This window comes from Cyphomyrmex costatus, unplaced genomic scaffold, assembly GCF_001594065.2.
Source record: "Cyphomyrmex costatus isolate MS0001 unplaced genomic scaffold, Ccosl1.0 scaffold5, whole genome shotgun sequence".
In the NCBI taxonomy this organism is placed as follows: Eukaryota; Metazoa; Arthropoda; class Insecta; order Hymenoptera; family Formicidae; genus Cyphomyrmex; species Cyphomyrmex costatus.
This window is the reverse complement of record NW_017279267.1, coordinates 5457370-5477497: the sequence shown is the minus strand read 5'-3', so window position 1 is coordinate 5477497 and position 20128 is coordinate 5457370. Positions and strand designations below refer to the sequence as shown.

Here is a 20128-nt window from a genome sequence, read left to right as displayed (position 1 = left end):
GAAGCAAGCAATTTATGTATATGCTCCATCTATCTATACTAAAGTAACCGGACCCAATATAGGCATGTACTCAAAACGCGCTATTTGTTGTTTGTAGGTAATTACATGATTAATTTAACAAATGGCAGTAATAGCTTGTGTATGTATGTTGCCCTTCTAAATCATATTGTATCAGTTTATTGCTTAATTTGCTCATTCTATTATCGCTAATAAAGTAAAATGCAAAATGTCATGGTCGGTGATGTAATATTTTATAATTAACTGTTTCCTATAATTACCGAAAGATAATTATTATAATTACAGTAATTCACGTACAATGGATTCATACTTTACAACACTACATATATTTAGTTTATATCTTCGTCGCAACGTTTGATTCATAATCAAAGAGAGAAAATTCTTTTTAAACATGCCAATAAATATATATATAGGTATATATTAATAAACTTAAAATCTTATAAATAAGTAATATTGCATTTTTTTATGCAAAAGAAGGAACTTATATAGATCATATTGAATACAAATGTACCCAATATGCGCGAAATGCTACTTTTTTTTAAATCTTTTCAGCACGTATATAAATATTTAAAAATATCTCATATTTTTTATTAACATATAGAAATGTTCTTCTCTTTTTAATGCGACTAATTTTCAGTTTTAAACTTAGCAAACAGTAAAAGATTAGAAAAAATTGCAAAGTTTAGTAGAAGTACATAGAGTCCGATTACCTTATGTCTATGATAAAAACGACACTCAATTTTTTATAAGAAATTCGATTTATTGTTTACAAGTCCGTTTATTACTAATCCAACGTGCTAATAAACATTCTCAGCTAATTCAATTCAATTCGATCAAGTTGTGTGATTATCAAGATGCAATCTCCGTAATACGTGTGAAAATTATCCTCAAAATAGTCTGATAAAAAAAGGGACAACTATAAAATCTCTCTTCCACCTCTCAGTTATGCAGAAGGCAATCATAAAAGTATACGTACAAGAAGGGAGGAAAAATATTCAGACTGTGTAGTGTGTGTGTGTGTATCCGCTTTATTTTTCCTTCTAAAAAACCAGTCGTCGCGCATCAGTGATGAAGAGACAAGAGTGGATTCCTCTTGGCAAGGCTACCATTGCAGGACGAGCAAAGATAAACGTTTTCTATCGTATGTCAGACGAACGACGACACAAGATGTAACTAGAGACCCTATTATATTCGAGAGTCTAGTCACGAGCGATTTTATTAAAATCCTAATGAGAGAGAAAGGTATATATAATTTCTCTTTACATATGTATATATATATTACCTTACTCTAACTTGCACTATCCCACTCTACAATCTTAATTAAAATTATAGAGCGAAACAGTATAAGTTAGAATGAGATAGTATATACAGGGTGAATTTATATATACGTCTGTTTCGTAGAATTTTGACAAAACCGCTAGTGGCCATAGAACACGATTTGGGATTCGAAGGTCTAATATAATAATAAAAGATTCATCCGAGATCACTCTGAGTATATAGTATACATATATGTATATACGGTGAAGAACCAGCTAATTACGAAACTTTTCTTTATCTTTTTGTTTACTTTTACACTTATGTTTTTAAATACGTTAATCAGTGATTGACTCTTCTAAATATTTTGATATATTACTTATCATCATATTTTTACATGCAAAACTAATTGATTTTCTATTCGTATATTTAAATCCTATTTTGTATCCTGAAATTTTGTATAATACAAATTCTTTTACAAACATTAAGGCTCGTATTCAGAATTATTACACGATGTTAGCATTAAGGAAAAAATAAACTTTTTATTTTTTTAAATAAAAATATATACTTTCTGCTAAAAAAATTGAAAATTTTGTAAAAATATTAAAACACAAAATGGTTCTTTGATCAAATTTGTGTGATTTTTAATTCGACTTTCTTTCGTACTCGTTCACCAACTAACAATCATATTTATTCTGAGCGCAAACTCGATTTTTGTGCGATGTGAATTACAAATAATATTCCGGGTTTTACATCAGGCCCGCGCCGATCGGCGTATTCGTGGCAAAGAAATCCTAGCGCGCAAGTAGGCCCCCCTTCTTTCCAGGGCCCGATTGGGGGACCCCTATGTGCACCTGTGCAGGTTGAGAGGTGTTGTGTTTTCACTTGGCAGTTCAACCTACAATCGCGAGTAAGAACGTTCCGCGGAGAAGGTCGTGCGCTGTCTCGACTGAAACAAGCAGAAAAGTTGGTTTACGATATTGATCATGATAGAATTTTTGATCACCATTGTTTTTTTAAAAAAATTGTTGGATTTCTCGATAATTATGTAAATACAAAAATATTTTGACAAGTGAAGGATTTAAATTGTGCTGTTAAACATTTTATTTTTCTCAACAAGAATTAAATTGAATTATTAGAGATAAATGAAGAAAATTTACGGAGAGAAATCTACTCCTCATAAAACTTCTAAAAGTACTTTTTTCTAAAGATTGTAGAACAAAAATAACGGATTGAACGAAAAGAAAACAAGTTTTTGTGTTAAAGTTTTAATAAGTTACGAAAATGAATTTGTTATAACTTGAAGATAGATCTCAGAAATTATAATTGAACATTAAAAGAATAGAAATGATGATAAGATAAGAAATGTGGAAGATTTTGTTACAAATTGATTAATGTTTGTTAAAATCTTTTTCTTTAGTGAAACAAAACTTTGAAATAAATTTTTATAAAATAATCTAGCAACACAAAAAAAATACATATAAGCCGATATATAATACGTAAAGTAACTTTGTAATAAAAATCAAGTCTAATAATAATTAAAACAGAAGAGTAATAATAATAATAATAAATAATATAATTTCTTTAAAACTAATTTAACTGTATATTGTTACGAAACTTAATTTTAATTATTAAATACTAAATTTTTATATAAACTACTATTATAAAGATATATTTTTAAATGTTAACGCGATATTTTAAATATTATTGAAAGAAATATTTCAGATATTAAATTTTTATAATTACATAAACATGAAATTGTGGTCAAAATTGCAATTTTAAGATTGATTTAATTTGGTACTAGCTATTTTTTAAAGCAAGAATTTAACTTAAAAAACACATCGATCGCGAATATTAAAGAAGAATCATAAATATCTCGTAAGAAGGAAAGGAAAAGACTAAAAGGAAGAAAATTTTAATGCCACAATAACTTTGATTCCACAAGCTAAGTTAGCAAAGTAATAAAATTCTATCAATCTTTATTATTTCAGCAAGATGAAATCTTATTAATTAGAGTAAAATTAATTTTAAGTGTTGAGTTTAAACTCTATAGACACAATGTAATTCAATAACGTAACCGCAAATATTGGAAATTCTCACGTGGGAGGCAAACAACTTTCGAATGTATATCCGAGACGAGATGTCTTGATTCTCAATCCAGAAGAAGATATTTATTTTGAAGAGGAAATTGACAAAATTGAAAATGGACATCATGTTGGAGAAAATGGGAAAACTAAATTTGGTAATGTGTTTAAAATTGTTTAGTTTAGTGTATGTATTTAAATAACACTATTATAAACTATATATAAATATACATATAAATTAAGTATAACATGCTGTTACAGTATATTAGCAACATGAATAATAAATGCTTTGTATGCTCTAAGTTGCGGTTGCTTTATTGTCCAATTGCATTTGGGCTAAAAATGATAATTGTGTAATTATACAATTTCAAGAATTGGTATCGGGCTATCAATAAAAAAATGTTTGATATGGTATAAACAGATAGTAGAAAAGTTTAATAACAATAATAATATATTTGGATTTATAAATAAATTATTTTTTATCCAATTAAAGAACCATGGCTCTTAAATTTTTCAATTAATTAATAAATATATTATATGTTAATATATTATATGTATAACACGTGAATAATTTTATGTGCTCGAGAGAGAAAATATATTATATTATACATAATTCGATTAACTGTTACATTAAAATCTTATTCACTTTCTAATACGTGATTCTTCATATATAATAAGCATGTGACGAAATATCTGTAACACCTTTTCTGTTGCGTATTTCGAACGAAATATTTGAATCATCATCAAAGGTATGTAAGTGAAAATTTCTATGTGCGTGCGTCGACTTTAAATTAAGAAGTATGTATGTTATCATTGATCTTTTTCTTTTTAACTTTTTTATTTTCTCAAATATTCAAATCTAATTAACGTTTATTAATTGATTATTATTTTTATTATTACTTAAACCTAATGATATAAATGTTAAATTATATCAATATACGTGATGTTTATGGTATCAGGTTTAAGTAATAAATACATAATATAGTCGAACGTAATGAATACAAAATAACATATAAAATAAAATACATTATATTAGTAGAGGATCCGTAATTATTGTAAACCAGTAAATTCATGGAAGTAACATTACATAAATGTTAGTAAGCTATTGCTGAATTATTATTTATGAATCATTCAATGACCACCGTTTTTTTTACACATTTGTATTGAATAAGATTTTTATAAATTGCATTAATAACAAACATACACGAGTTGAAATTCCATCAAAATCAAGATTTTTTGTTTTTTACCATTCTTGGTTAAATGCAATGTAGTAACACATAACGCTCTTTTATGAATTGATTTATCTAATTTATTTGCTTTTTATATATATATTCCATTGCGCGCGTGCGCGTGTACATCGTTGACAAGTATTCAGCATAGAAATGATTACAGTTCAAGAGATGAATGAGAATCTTCCTGTTTCACAGCATTCTATGCCGTGGCTGTCTGTACCAGTCATCTGTCAGACACCTGTTCACATGCCTAAATTAGCGTGAACACTATTATCACGAATATTGCACATCAATATTGATCATACTATGTCCTTGAACTCAGCAGCAACATCGATGTTATTAATGTCATTATTACGATCGAAAAATCTGCACGCTTTCTGAGTCTGTTACTCATTTCACGGATAGTACACCGAATAATTCATGCTGTTTTAGACATTTTCGAAAGTACAATAGCATACGAGTAGAACATGCTAATTCCTAATGATTATCCAATTCCTTTTTCCTATTATTAAATAACACAATTCTAAAATCAGTATTTAATAATTGATTTTGTTTATTTTTAATTATAACAAAAGTACAGTGTAATATAGAGTAGAAATAAATTCATTAAATGACATCGTTTAAAATATGTAAATATTTAAATTTATCTAAATAATAACAATCATTGAAACTAAAAATATGAAATAACGTGAACATCATAGATGTTTTTTGTATTTTGTATTGTATTATATATTTTTTATCTCTAATAAGTATAACAGTATGTATAATAATTAATAATATTGTATTTATTCCTAATGTTTCTTCCTTATTGACAAATTTTTTATTATATTTAAAAATCTAAATTATTGTTTAATATATATTGTTCTACTAACTTACAATTATTTTTTCGCATACATATACAACACATTACTTCTACATTTTTATAGCCTAGAATTCTTATTTTAATATGTATAAATTTTAATATAATTTGCCATCATATTAACTGTGCAATTATAAAAATTCTTAATAGAATGATGAAATAAAGTGATTACATAGAACGATTACACAGAGCGATTAATAAGAGAAAATTATTTTCTCATTGGAAATAGAAAGTTTAATCCCTAATGGCAGTCGCGCGATATATTGACAGATAGTCTAGCTGATGTCGATAAGAAAAGGGCGCACCAAAGTTTCACTTAAATACCTCTGATGAGAGTACGTACTTGAAAAAGAAGAAAGAGGAAAATATAAAAGATCAGAGTTAATAAGAAGAAGATAAAGAAACGATACGAAAGAATGAGAAAAGATATGAAGTAATTCAGCTATTCTTTATTGTCCATTGTTACAAGCATTTCATGCATGAATTTATTGACATGCGTATCGATGAATACAATCGCATATGTGCAATCAATACAAACGATCTTTTATACACATATGTACAGTATGTATTTTTAAGATGTTGCACATAAAAGCGCTTGTGTTTAATTGAAAATTTTTTTATATTATATTATTTTAATGTGTAAAATTATGTAAAGATACAAACAAATAATTCTTATATGTACATACATTTTTAGCAATTTTCTAAAATTTATGAATTTTTAATGTAGTGTACAAACACACACTTTCTCTTTCTTTCTCACACACATACAGATTCTACGATAATAAATTTTATTTAACTTTTTACAGAAATAATAATTGTTTAAATTTATCAAATAATTGAAAAGTAATTGTTTCTCTAACATTACTCATACCATCTCCGTAAAAATTTTTCCATATAAAAATATATATCTTTCTTTTACATACAATAATTTTACCAAAGGTACATTTCCTTCTTTTGTAAAATTATTGTAAAGTTGAATATAAAAGAATAATAGTAATGAGTCATGAGAAGACATAAAATTATTGTAATTAAAAGATAATTTCTATATTGTTTTTTTAACAAAAACTTTGATTGTTCTCATTTCTTCAAACTTCTTGTGAGAAAACGATGTGCAAATTATCATTTTAATTATCTTTCATTTCTTCTTATTATTATTTTTCTTTTATCAAGCTGAAATTTTTCACAAGAAAGAAATCTATATGGATGTAATATAAATAAAAATTTTCATATATGTGTATATATGTATTTATACATATTTATACATACTTATATGTTTTACATGTACAAATATACAAATATAAATCTTTTTACAGAAGTTTCGCATTCTAAAAGTTTTAAAGTTTAAATTTTAGTTATATATATATGTATATATATACATATGTGTGTGTATATGAATGTATGTATACATATATAATACATATACATATAAAATATGTGACATTAATAATATAAGGTTAGATACTTTTTCTAACCTTATACAATATATTAAAATCATAGTTTTTCGCGGTGCATAATTTTTCTCGTGAAGATGATTAAGTAGCTACTCCATTTTCTGACTTAATTATTCGATAATAGTATTGTAAGATCGTTACACCACAATGCATTAACGATTGCACATTAAAGTTCATTATTATTATAATAATATATGGTATATAGCTAACGAACAATAGACTACTTATTAATCACTAATATTTATCTAAGGCGCCATGATTAAATTGATAAAGAATCTGTTTTATAATGTCTTTCTTATCTTTCTGATTTAATATTACATAATGAGTGCTTAAATAATTGATGGCGAGATTGCTCTATCTTTTAAAATGCTATTTATTTTTGTAAACATATGGTAATTTATATACAATTGCCGTGATATTATTACGTATAAATTGGTGACAATAATAAATCATAATACGCGTAATAAATACACAATGTATATTTTTTTTATGAAGAAAAATTTTTGAGATAGATTATAAATCGTGAAATTTTGGAAAGTGTGTTTACAAACCCGAAAATTATCATGCTGATGTAATCACTTTAACGAATACCATGATAGAAATTGCATTAACCATAATTTTTGGAAATGCTTATCTCAAAATTAAAATTTGAATACTTATTTTAAATAAAATGCATCGTATTTAAAGAATTTTTTAAAGCTTTGATATCTTTCTTATTATAAATATAAAAATAAAAATGAATGAATTAATAAATTAATAACAGTATATGAAGTATTACATTTTTTGAAAAGGTTTTTTTCTTGTAAAAAAAAACTGCAGTTAGATTGGTTCCATCGAGGACATCACAATGATATGCATAATCGCTCGATAACTAGCGCACGATAATTGACGTTCTGTTTTTCCGGCGCGATAAGAAATTCAAAGTGCGAGATAAGAGAATTTCTTACCTATGAAACTGGTTGACTCAAATTCTCGAGTATTTACTTGCGTGCGAACGAGACGGTTTTTATTTGAAAAATATGCACAAGTAAAAATCGCGATTAATTATTATAAAGAGGATTACGATGTTATTTCGATTGAAAGAAAAGTCTCCGTGAAAGTTTCCCATTGGAGGACATGTTAATTATAGTTAAATTATTTTTCTGTGTGCTATAATGGAGTGAAAGAGAAATCTTTTTTACTCAATTATAACACACAAAAAATGATTTAATTAAAATTGACATGTCCAACGATGAAGATCGAGATACAAGGTCTGTTTTTTGTGACTGAACTAGTGTACACTTTTGGAACTTAAAGTGGTAATAGATGACGAATTCGATATTTCCGAGAAAGAGTTCTAGTGCAGTCTAGTGTAGAAACAGAAAACAGACTAATAGCGTCTTACTCGGTGCCATAGTTGAAAGGTGGCGCTTTTTTCGCGTGAGTGATCAAATTATGAATAAATTTTTATTATTGAAACGTTTTTGCTACATTAACTTGCTATACTTAACTTAACGCATCACTTCCGATTTGCTCATTGTACCATATTTGAGAAAAGAAACAGGAAATAGAGTCTTAATTATATAAACTTTGTGAAATTTTTTGTTAAAATATATATAGCATAATTTCTTATTTATATTTACGTACATATATTTTCAATTTATTGATTGTTACGATTCTTCGACTTCTATTTCAGACATGACATATACCTTTTTAATTAATTTAAGCGTAAATAATTCTCTCTCTTAATATGATTTATTACATTTAAAAAAAACAATACTTCATGCAATGATAATGCGTACCATAATCTTGTGTTTGACTATAAGAGATTCTAAATTAAATTTTCTTCTTTATAATTTGTTTTTTAATTTTTATTATTTTATATATATATATATATATATGTGTATAGGTACATGTGAGCGTGCGCGTGCGTGTGTGTGTATGTGTGTGGGGGGGGCGTGTATTATTAATACAGTATTTCATAAAATTTCATAAATTAATTTATTATTTAACAATTATATTATTATATAACAAATTATGTATAAAGCTTTTTATGATTTACAGAGGATTCCAAACTGTTCTGTGAAAAGTTCACAGCCTCTGAAAGAATTTGTTGGTCGCTGCCAAACTATGCCATCACGAGTGAAGAAATCGTTTTGCGGATGCCTTCAAGTAAGCAATAACAAAATAACAATAAGTATGATTCATATGCAAATAAATATAGCATCGATAAAATTACAAGGAAATTTATAGCAAATAATTGCTACCTTTTTAGTAATATTGCACACTTAAATTGACGTTTAAAGAATCATGCCACATGAATGGCGTTTTGCAGTGTCATTCACAAACTTGACATGTCCATCTTGCATGAATATTCAAGGTCTTTAACATCGTAACCACGATGCGATGGTTGGCTGAAACAAGAAAATCGTTTCCTTTAGAAGCATGGCATAATCTGCAAGTGGTCGTCCTTGGTTGGGCCTGTGATTTGCAGATTTCATTATCTCGATCGATCTTCTACTTGCATTTCTTTTACGTCACAAGACGTGTCAAATTAAAAATCATCTCTCTATTCTATGTGCAAATACAATTGTATATTTAATTTTAGGAAAGAATAAGTGTGTGCGTGTGCGTGCGTGTGCGTGTGTGTGTGAGAAAGAGAGGAAATTTTGTAACTGTTTTCGTAATGGAATCTGTCAAAATACAGACCTACACAGACATAGATTAATGGAATTACAATAATATATTAGAAAAACTGGAACAACATGATTGTTTGATGTTGTGACGACCACATGCCCTTTTTTTCATACGTCAAAGATATGTGTAAGAAAATTATTGGAATAAGAACTTGGGGGGGATTCATTCTAACATTTTCCTGCATACATGCGCGCGATCTTTTACCGCAACGATCGTGCAAAGATGATGTTACGAAGAATAAATCGATGTCTGGACGTGAATTTCTTAGTCACGTGTGAAAGTATCTCAGGAATCCAATCCTTAAGCCAATCCCCTGACCTTTGCTGCCGTTGATGCTACTATAATTCTTGACTGGTTGGTAATAAGAAAAAGCGAAAATGAACAGACAATAATAAAAATATATTTTATAAAAATTAGTTTGATTCCAGTGTTATATAGGTCAGCATGTATATATACATGTATATACATTTTATATAAATTTCACAATTTTATCATTATTATCATTCTATTGTTATCAGTCGATAACAATAGAATAATAATAGAATAATAATGATACTTTAGCATCAATATATGATATCTTTTAAATCGTTTTGATTATCATAAATTGAAATAATCGAGTATATAAGTTTGTGTACACTATGTACTTGTAATATCTTTTTATTTTCCATGAAAAATTTTAGTGTATATATACAGAAAAAATGCATTTTAATATATTTTTTTGAAAGATGGAATTTTTATATTCCATATTCTTAAAGTTATGTAAAGTTTTTAATATTAACAAACACACAGTTTACAATTCTGCTCTAGTCTATGAATTTTATTATAACAGCATTTTTTAATTATTACATAGTGTTTATGTTACGATTAAGAAACGGATTAAGACATGGTATCTATGTATTTTAAACTTTTAATTCTTGACTGCATAAATTTTATAGATTTCCATATATCATAAACATAAGTATATATTGATCGTTAATATCTTTTCAAATTTGACAACTCTTCTTGTAAAAAACATGTAAAAGACTAGAAAGTTTTATTGATTGAACACGAATTTCAATGCAAAGAATTGCGCCAATGGTGAGCCGATTGCACTATTAATCGTAATGTTCTATCTGCTTCTCCAAAATTCCATATACATATATATACATAAGTAACTGTTATGTAAATTTATTTTATTTAATAGCTGAACTAAGAATGTTTTTACAATAATTTTATATTAACTTTATGTTAAATTTTTTAACACTTTTAAATATTTTCTTTTATATATAATGCAAACATTGACTTATTTATAATAAATTGATATTGGATTTATAGCACACACAAGTAATACAATTATTTATAAATACACATATTCTGTATAAGGAATAAAAAGTAAAAAGTATCGGAAAATTTATACTAATAACTATTAACGTGTAGGATTAAAGCAAAAAACTACTATTTTTGTACCTTTTTTATATTTATTGATATAATATATTACTTGCATGGTCAATACATAACAGGATGCTGAACTAATCTAGATGCTCCTCGCAGGATGACGAGCCACCGGAAATCACGTATTGCGTTGTGGAACACACGGGTACGCTCACGCTACAAGCAATGACACCAACCTTGCCAATGCCAGCCGAGGAGGAGTTGAATAAAATGTTTCTCGAGCTTGTTGACGAGTTGGACTTAACTCAAACCAATCGACAAGCAGTTTTGGCACTTCCAGCTAATAAAAAATGGCAAATATATTGCTCCAGGAAAGGTAATGGCACGTTAGACAACGGAGGCTTGCGAACTACTGACCTTAGCGGTGATCCCGAAGATTATATCAATAGACTGAAGACAATAGCGAATGTGAGTAAATAAAAATATTGAATGGAATATTATAATGATGAAATTCTTCGTTAATAAACCATTTTGTTTCTTTGTATGTAAAGTATTACATTTAGCACTTTAAATAGATTCCGATCAAACAGGTTTTTGTATATGTATACCTGTATATTATTAGATATAAGTTTAAAAAAATATTTATTCGCGCCATGAAAATATTTTTCCCTCTTTTTAAAGGAATAAATAAAACAAAATAATTTTTTTAAATATATATACATATATATAAAATAATTTTTACGTCTACGTGAATGTCATTATGAAAAAATGTTAGATATTAACATAACACGTTTACTTCCAATTGTAATTACTTTATCTTGGAAATTTTCTTGTTGAAATTAAGAAGATGAGACATATGAGAAAGATAAAAATCAAAATTATAAGATGAACAGTTATTGTTTAGCGTAAAAATTCAAAACTTGTAAAATAATTCTTGTATTTTAGTTGTTTTACAATTTTCAGAATTTTTGTATCGTGTCATTTGTAATAATATGACTACCAAAAGTTAATAATTTTTGCTGGAAAAAGTAATAAAAAATTGAATTGCGAAATTTTGTATTTTTATCGATTTCATCACATATGTATATAAATATGTAATAAACCTATTGGATATTATATAGAATCCGGAGGAAGATGAAGAGATATCAAATCAAATGCGTCAAGCAGAAGCTCTAAAGACTGCTCTGAGAACACAACCGCATAGCTTTGTTCTCAGATTTATAGAACTAGATGGTTTAAATGCTTTATTACAAGTTCTAGAGACTATGGATACCGAAGCAGCTAATAGTAATCTCAACACCAGCGTTATAGGATGTTTAAAGGCTTTAATGAATAATTCGGTGAGTTTTGTCAATATAGGTAAGCATTTAAAAATCTTTATTAATAATATTTTATTATTGTTTAATAAAAGCAGCATAACTAACTTTTCGTTGCATGAGGGTTGAGAACGTGTGAATCATTGTTCAATGATGCCCCTAATAAAGAAAACCTTGCATGTATCATAGTTTTTCTTCATCATTTTAATGAATATTTCTTTCTTTCTAGAATGGTAGAGCGCATGTGTTAGCGCATCCGACGGCAATCAACACAATATCACAGTCACTTGCATCTGAGAATATAAAGACGAAAATCTCTGTCCTAGAAATTCTCGGTGCAGTTTGTCTAGTGCCAGGCGGTCATCGCAAAGTTTTAGAGGCCATGTTGCACTTCCAACGATATCATTCCGAAAGAACGCGCTTCCAATGTATAATTAATGATCTTGACAAAAATTTTGGCATCTATAAAGACAATTTATCTCTGAAAACAGCAATCATGTCATTCATCAACGCTGTGCTAAACTATGGACCTGGCCAAGTAACACTGGAGTTTAGGCTGCACCTACGATATGAGTTACTGATGCTCGGCATCCAACCTATCATCGAGAAATTAAGAAAATATGAAAATGAGACACTCGATAGGCATCTCGATTTTTTTGAGATGGTACGAAATGAAGACGAGAAAGAACTCGCCAGGAAGTTCGAAAAGGAACATGTGGACACTAAAAGTGCTAGCGCAATGTTCGATCTTTTGCGACGGAAACTCAGCCATACTGCTGCTTATCCTCATCTTCTTAGTTTACTTGAACATTGTCTTTTGTTGCCATGTGAGTTTTTGGATTCATAGATCTTACTTTTATTACAGAGAGAAACCTGAGAGTGAACATTCCAGCTTTTTTCGTATATCGAACCTCGTAGGGCAATGTTCACGTTTCTGTGGTTCTTTTCCATACTATTACATGGATTAAACAAGGACGAATAATCAACTTTGATTGCTCATCCTTGTCTAACTCACGTAACAGTACGGAAAAGAACCACAACATCGTAGATATTACCCTATGAGGTTCGACATACGAAAAAGACAGGAATGTTCATTTTCAGGTTTTTTTTGCTTTTTTATAAAAAAAAACATTCCATAATGCAAATTAATAATTTTTTCAGTGGATTACGGTTCGCATCCTCAACATTGGTTGTTATTCGATCGAATCGTTCAGCAAATTGTTTTACAATCCGAAAGCAACGAGACGGGATTAGTAAGAAATCCCGATGTGGCTCCAATAGATATAAACGTGAAAGAAATTGTTCATCTTCTCGCCAAAGAGGAGGAACTTGTGGCAGCAAGAAAGAAGGCTGAAGAGATGGAACGCGAGAATTTGGACATGTCTACAAAATTAGCTAAAAAGGAGCAAGAACTAGATTCGAGAACTCAGGAAAAAGTATTATCCAAATTCTATATTTTTGCCAATAACTTTTATGATAATCTCTTCAATAATAACAATTTTTATTTATAAAAAGTATTCACGTGCATACTATATGCAGTCTATATAACTAACAAAAAAAATTAATTTTGTTAGTTTAATTTATATATTTGCTGAAATTATCATAACTTTTCAAATACGTTTGAAATATTAAGATTGATGAATAATAATATAAACATAAAAGAAACACACGTATTATTCAGACATAAAAGTGGTTTTTAGATATGCTGAACAAATTTTTAATATAAGGCTAATTAGTATTAGTAATATAAAAAACATAAATAACATTTCTTTTTTTTTCTATAAATTTATTTCATGTAAAATGAATTATTTGTTATTCTTGTATCTTATTTTTACGATCAACTTGATTTTGATACGTCAAAAATTTGAATTGTCATTTGTTGCTCGATGTTATTTACTTTTTAGAACAAGTAATCATAATATGTGATTATCTATTTATAGGAAGATATGGAAGCAAGTTTAGCAAGGATCAAAGAACGTCTTGAAAAAGAGACATCGATGCACATAGAGACAAAACAAAAAATTTCTGAATTGCAAGATAACCTTGAGGCATTGTCGCGACAAGTTAACAATGAGAAATCAGAAAGGAAACGTTTAGAACAATTAGTAGCTTCAGGAAGTTTGCCAGACGATGCAAAAGCTACTTTAAAAATTGTGGAAGATGAAGTACTCGAGAAGGTTGAGACTAAACCCACACCGCCACCACCGCCACCTCCTCCATTAGCACCTCCGCCACCTCCTTGTTTAATGCCGGCTGCTCCTCCGCCTATGAAGGTTATTACTAAATATTTAAAAGTTTATTAAACATTAAATTTTTTTATTGCGTTATTATATAATAAAATATTTTATTATGTAATAATAGCACTAAAAATAATTTAACGTTAAATAATTAGTTTAAAAAACAGTTAAAAGTACTTTATAAGAGTTGTTATAATCAATTACAATAGAATAATTTATTATGTAATAATTTTCTTTATCCAGATGATTTAATTAAAATTAAATGTTTTAGATGGAAATAATAAAGAACGTTCCACAGCCGAGTAATCCTTTGAAATCGTTTAACTGGTCCAAAATACCTGAGCAGAAATTACAGGGCACGATATGGTCAGAGTTGGACGATTCGAAACTCTATAATGTAATGGACCTCGAGTCCATTGATAAGATCTTTTGCGCTTATCAAAAGAATGGCGTTTCCACGGAAGGCTCGATAGAGGATTTGAGAACATTAGGAAAGAATAAGAAGACGATGTCAGTAATTGATTCGAGAAGAGCGCAGAATTGCACTATATTATTGTCAAAATTGAAGATGACCGATAATGAAATTACTAGAACGATATTATCGATGGATCAGCAGAATATTTTGCACATCGATATGGTGGAACAGTTGCTAAAGTACATACCATCCTCGGAAGAGGCTGCCTCGTTAGATATCCATCAAAAGGATTTGCAGAACAGGGCTGACTGTTTCTTATATCAAATATCAAAGTTAGTTGTATATCTAACATTAACTCTTTTATACTCTCTCTCTCTTTTTCTGAAATTATGATAACCATTTTAATCAATTAATTAGTTTTTGAGTCATTTCGAAAGTTTTTTTTTAAGCAAGAACAAATCAATAATACATGTAGAACAAATAAAACAAGTAAATACTCTTGTCTTTAGGGTGCCACATTATGAACAGAGATTGCGTTCTCTTCATTATAAAAAGAAATTCGCAGCCAGCATTGCGGAACTGACGCCAAGAATGCGAGCAGTTTTAGAAGCGAGCCGACAAGTAACCAGATCAAGGAGACTCAGAAAACTTTTAGAATTAGTTTTAGCATTGGGAAATTACGTAAATCGTGGAAATGCGCGGGGTAACGCGTGCGGCTTCCGATTAGCTTCTTTGAATCGTCTAGTCGACACAAAATCTTCTTGTTCCAAGGGTACGACTTTACTACATTACCTTGTACAGATTCTCGAAGCCAGATTTAGAGAAGTCCTAGAGATCGAAGAAGACATGCCACATGTAAAAACGGCTGCTAAAGTTAGTATGGCCGATTTGCAGAAAGAAGTAGCCAACTTGAAAAACGGTCTGCAGGATGTTCAAAGGGAAATAGGTAATAATGGTTGAATTTTAAGCAACTTGAATAAAAATTCGAATAAATGCAATTACAAGTTTAACTTATAAGTATTTTTAAATGATTAATTATATCTATTTAATAATTTCTTTTTCTATCCCTTTTATATGTGAAAATTCTAATAATCATTTAAAAGAATTTAGAAATACTTTTAGATTACTTTTAGCATCAGAAAAAATTATTATTATTTATTATTTATCTTATTTCAATTTCATTCATTTTTTAGAATTTCATCGAGGTCAATCTCAGGTACTTCAAGGTGATATGTTTTTACCAGCGATGAGAGACTTCCAGGCGCAAGCCACATGTAGATTAGCAGAGGCCGAAGACTTATTCCAAGATATGAAAACTAGAGTAAGAATAAACAATTAACCTTAATTGCGACTGTGATTAATATCAGACTATGACTATTGATTATAACTAATTTTACCAAAACAGTTTGATCGAGCAGTGAGATTATTTGGTGAAGATTCGGCTGGTGTTCAACCAGATGAATTCTTTGGCATTTTTGAAAACTTTTTACAAGCCCTAGCTGAAGCAAGACAAGACGTAGAAAATATGAGAAAGAAAATCGAAGAAGAAGAACGTAGAGCGAAACAAGAACAGGAAGTAAGTGATATTGTGTTTTATAAATACGTGTATAAGGAAAGGAGCTGTTTGCCTACATTTCATTTACCAACAGATCGATTACCTACATGTATTATTACCTACAGCTCGATTGCCTATAAACACTATTCTCTGCTGTAAAAACACAAATTATTTTCTTATATAATTTAAATGTGTGTAAACAATCGATCTATAAATAATAATATACGTATGTGCAAAACATACCTTCGTTTCTTAATTTTATATTTATGTGCAAAAATGTTTGTAGGCAATCGAGCTGTAGGCAATTTGTATAAAACAAAAAAACTCTTTCGTGTATAAAATCGTGTAAATGATATATTGTATTATAATTTCTTACAGCTCCGAAAGAGAACGATAGAGAGGAAGAACTCGCGAGAGGGTATATTAAACAGCATATCGTTAAGTAAAAAGAATGAAGTAAATAGTAACGGACAACAAACTGATAACAAAGGCGAATTCGACGACTTGATATCTGCTCTTCGAACTGGTGACGTGTTCGGCGAAGATATCGCTAAATTCAAAAGGTCAAAACGAAGACCTGTTACACCTAGCGGTCAAGAATCACGTAGACATAGTACTTACAAGGAAGATTCTCGAGAACGTCATTAAAACTCCAATAGCATCAAATAGACTATTTCTCTGGATATAAGTTTTTCACATACAAAAGAATTTATTACGAATTTATCGCGTTTTAATAGCACATTACACATTATAAATGATCTAATTACAAATAACATTCCATAAAATTATTTGAAGCGCTTTACAGACACGCGCGTGTGAGACTACATACAAAAATCATATTAATTTAATAGTGTATTTCTATACATTTAAACATACGTAAGACGTGAAGTGCTCTTTTGAATTCAACTGAAAAAAATTAGAAAAAAGTAGAAATTTTCATTGTCTAAACAGTTTACATATTGAAAGAAAAAAAGAAATTTTACAGAACACCACATTCGGTACATTTATACTTATTAAATGCAATACTTTTTATAAAAATTTTCTATGAAAATTCGTAGCTTTGTCGTTAGATCTTCTAACAGTGACCTGTACTATTAATGTTATAGAACATCTTTTGCAAAATTTTTTTATAAATATATTATTTATGAGCATTTTATAGCAAATCAGAAAAAAATTTTTATTTTCACAACTTTCAAAGAAATTTTGTATAAAAAAATGTTTACTGTTTTAATAGAAAAAAATTAATCAGATATAAAATTAATGTAATTTTTGCAATAAGTTTCTACTGTAAACCAAATATAATTCTGTAAATGTGTTAAATTGTATTAATATTAATCTGGTATTATATCTATATATATAAATTTGCTACGTCATGATTTAATATAAATATATAATAAAATATGATGATTTAATATAAATAATTTAATACATATATTTTTAAATTATGTAAGAAAATTTAATTTAGGAAAATTTTAATATTTAAATGAAGGAGAAAATGTAGCAAAGTAGATTATATTTTCTGTAAAATTTATAATATATTTTGCTCAATTCAAACGATCAAGAATATCTACGAAACTATCAATTAAACTAGGTATAACGCAAAAGACAGTTTCTCAGACACTTATCAAAATTCTTTTTATTATAAAATAATATAAAATAAGTTTAAAAAAAATAAAATATAATTAATAATTGTCATATGATCGAATAATGCATATTAAGAATGTACAATTTGTCTTACTATTTCTTTATTTGAAAAGAAATGTCCTTTCTTTGTACCTTTACATGGAGAAATGAGAAATATGACTAGCTAATTTATTACTGAAAGGCAGTATAAATTATTTATTTAAAGTACTAAAAGTAGTAAATAATAGTGCTTATAATACTTAAAATAAATAATTACTTTCGGTCATTATTATATTTCGGTCATTATTAACCAGTATTAGATTTCTGTAAGAGTAAAAGCATATCTTTGAAATTTACAATATGTTTTAATCAAGAATCAATGTAAATTAATGGAGCAATTTTCGACTTACAAATAAAGTTTTTACATTAATGCAAACTTAAACACGTATTATTTTATTCAAATGTATTTTTGAACACATACAAATTCAGCTATCTCTTATACGCATAAAGCGTTTTTAATTAATAAAAAATAACATGATTGTATGAATTTGTAATAAATTATTCGTATAAGACAAAATTATTTTGTATAAAAAATTATTTTGTACATTTTATTAATTAAGACTGACTGCAATTAAGCACAACTAACTTCGCAAAGTCTTGTTGACAACAATGTCCATTAATTGGATTTTAACTAATAAGATAAGACTCGTAAGATTATGTTGTATCAGACGTAACTCTGTTATGTCAATTCCCTGATTGTGTCTCATATATCAAATAATTTTGCCTTGAGCAAATGTGATAAGAAATTTATAAACATCTCGTATAATATATAAATCTCATAGAATATTCAAATACATTGATAAATGACATGGATCAAAAAGGATAATTTTCAATCGATAAAATAATACTGCCAATAACAATGAACATTTAAAAGGCCTAGACAAGTAGTAATTGCCAGTTAACTGTTTCCGAAGAACTAAAAGTCTGTTTTCCTAATTTAATGAAACAATATATGAGTCGAATACAATAGACAGATAGTTAGGAAACTATGTTATGCTAACTAATTATGCTGTTAAGGTTAGTTTTTGATTGTAGAGATAAAATAATATAAAAAATATGATTAGAAGAGTTTGCTGTATAGTAGTCGATGTTTTGTAAACTTTTGTACTTTTGTAAATATTTAGCATTGGTATTTTTGTTTCTTGGAATATAGCTATTATACTTTGCAAGAATCAATAATATCCAATTAACATATTATATAACATCAATATCACATATATATGTATATTAAAATATAAAGAAATGTATTAAATAAATGTAAAAGAAATCTTCATGATTTTAAGAACAAACTTGTTTGATTTACATTTCTTAAATAAATACCACAAATAAAATCCTAATATTATTAATTATTCGTAAAATCTATACATATAACCAGAGTTGAAAAGTAACTAGTTACTTGTCATTAAGTTACAGTTAAAATTACTTTTTTAAATATAACTTTAATTTAACTTTGCTTCCTTTTTATAGTTGTAATTCTAACTTATTTTAGTTACATTTTTTAAATTAGTAATTTGAATTACTTTTGCATTTTACTTTACTCATTTTAAATTTATTTATCCATTAATGTGATTGATTAGAATCTGAATAGTTGCGTTGCGCGGCGTTACTGATTATGTAGAAAATTGATTGTATTCAGGAGACAAAAACTTCTGGTTCTTTACCATTAAACAACTGTTTATAATGAAAGTAGTATGATGTAATAAGTTATAAACCGTAAGAAATTATCCAATTACGGTCGAATATAAAGATGATAATGGATTATAATATTGCTCAATTTTTTACAGCTTACTGCTTATTGAATATTACTCTCATCGTAGATAATCCATAAAAGCGAATTATCTGTACAAATATTATAAGACAATAAGTAAACAGCCAGTCATAGTACGGAACATAAAGTATACTGTTTTACATTTTCTATTACAATTGGTCGATTCGTTTACATACTGCTTATATCTTACCGTTTTACGTTGATTTCTT

The 20128-nt window shown here is 28.0% G+C and overlaps 1 protein-coding gene across 1 annotated transcript; it reads left to right on the top strand.

Moving 5' to 3' along the window:
- The first annotated feature begins 3447 nt into the window (after positions 1-3447).
- On the top strand, positions 3448-17362 carry DAAM (disheveled-associated activator of morphogenesis-like protein). Its single transcript, XM_018545463.1, has 12 exons — positions 3448-3514; positions 8942-9049; positions 11105-11413; positions 12067-12285; positions 12491-13088; positions 13423-13697; positions 14202-14534; positions 14770-15245; positions 15423-15859; positions 16107-16234; positions 16319-16489; positions 16847-17362. Exons 1-12 carry the CDS (start codon positions 3476-3478, stop codon positions 17114-17116), a joined length of 3363 nt encoding a protein of 1120 aa, XP_018400965.1. The 5' UTR covers positions 3448-3475; the 3' UTR covers positions 17117-17362.
- Positions 17363-20128: the final 2766 nt, after the last annotated feature.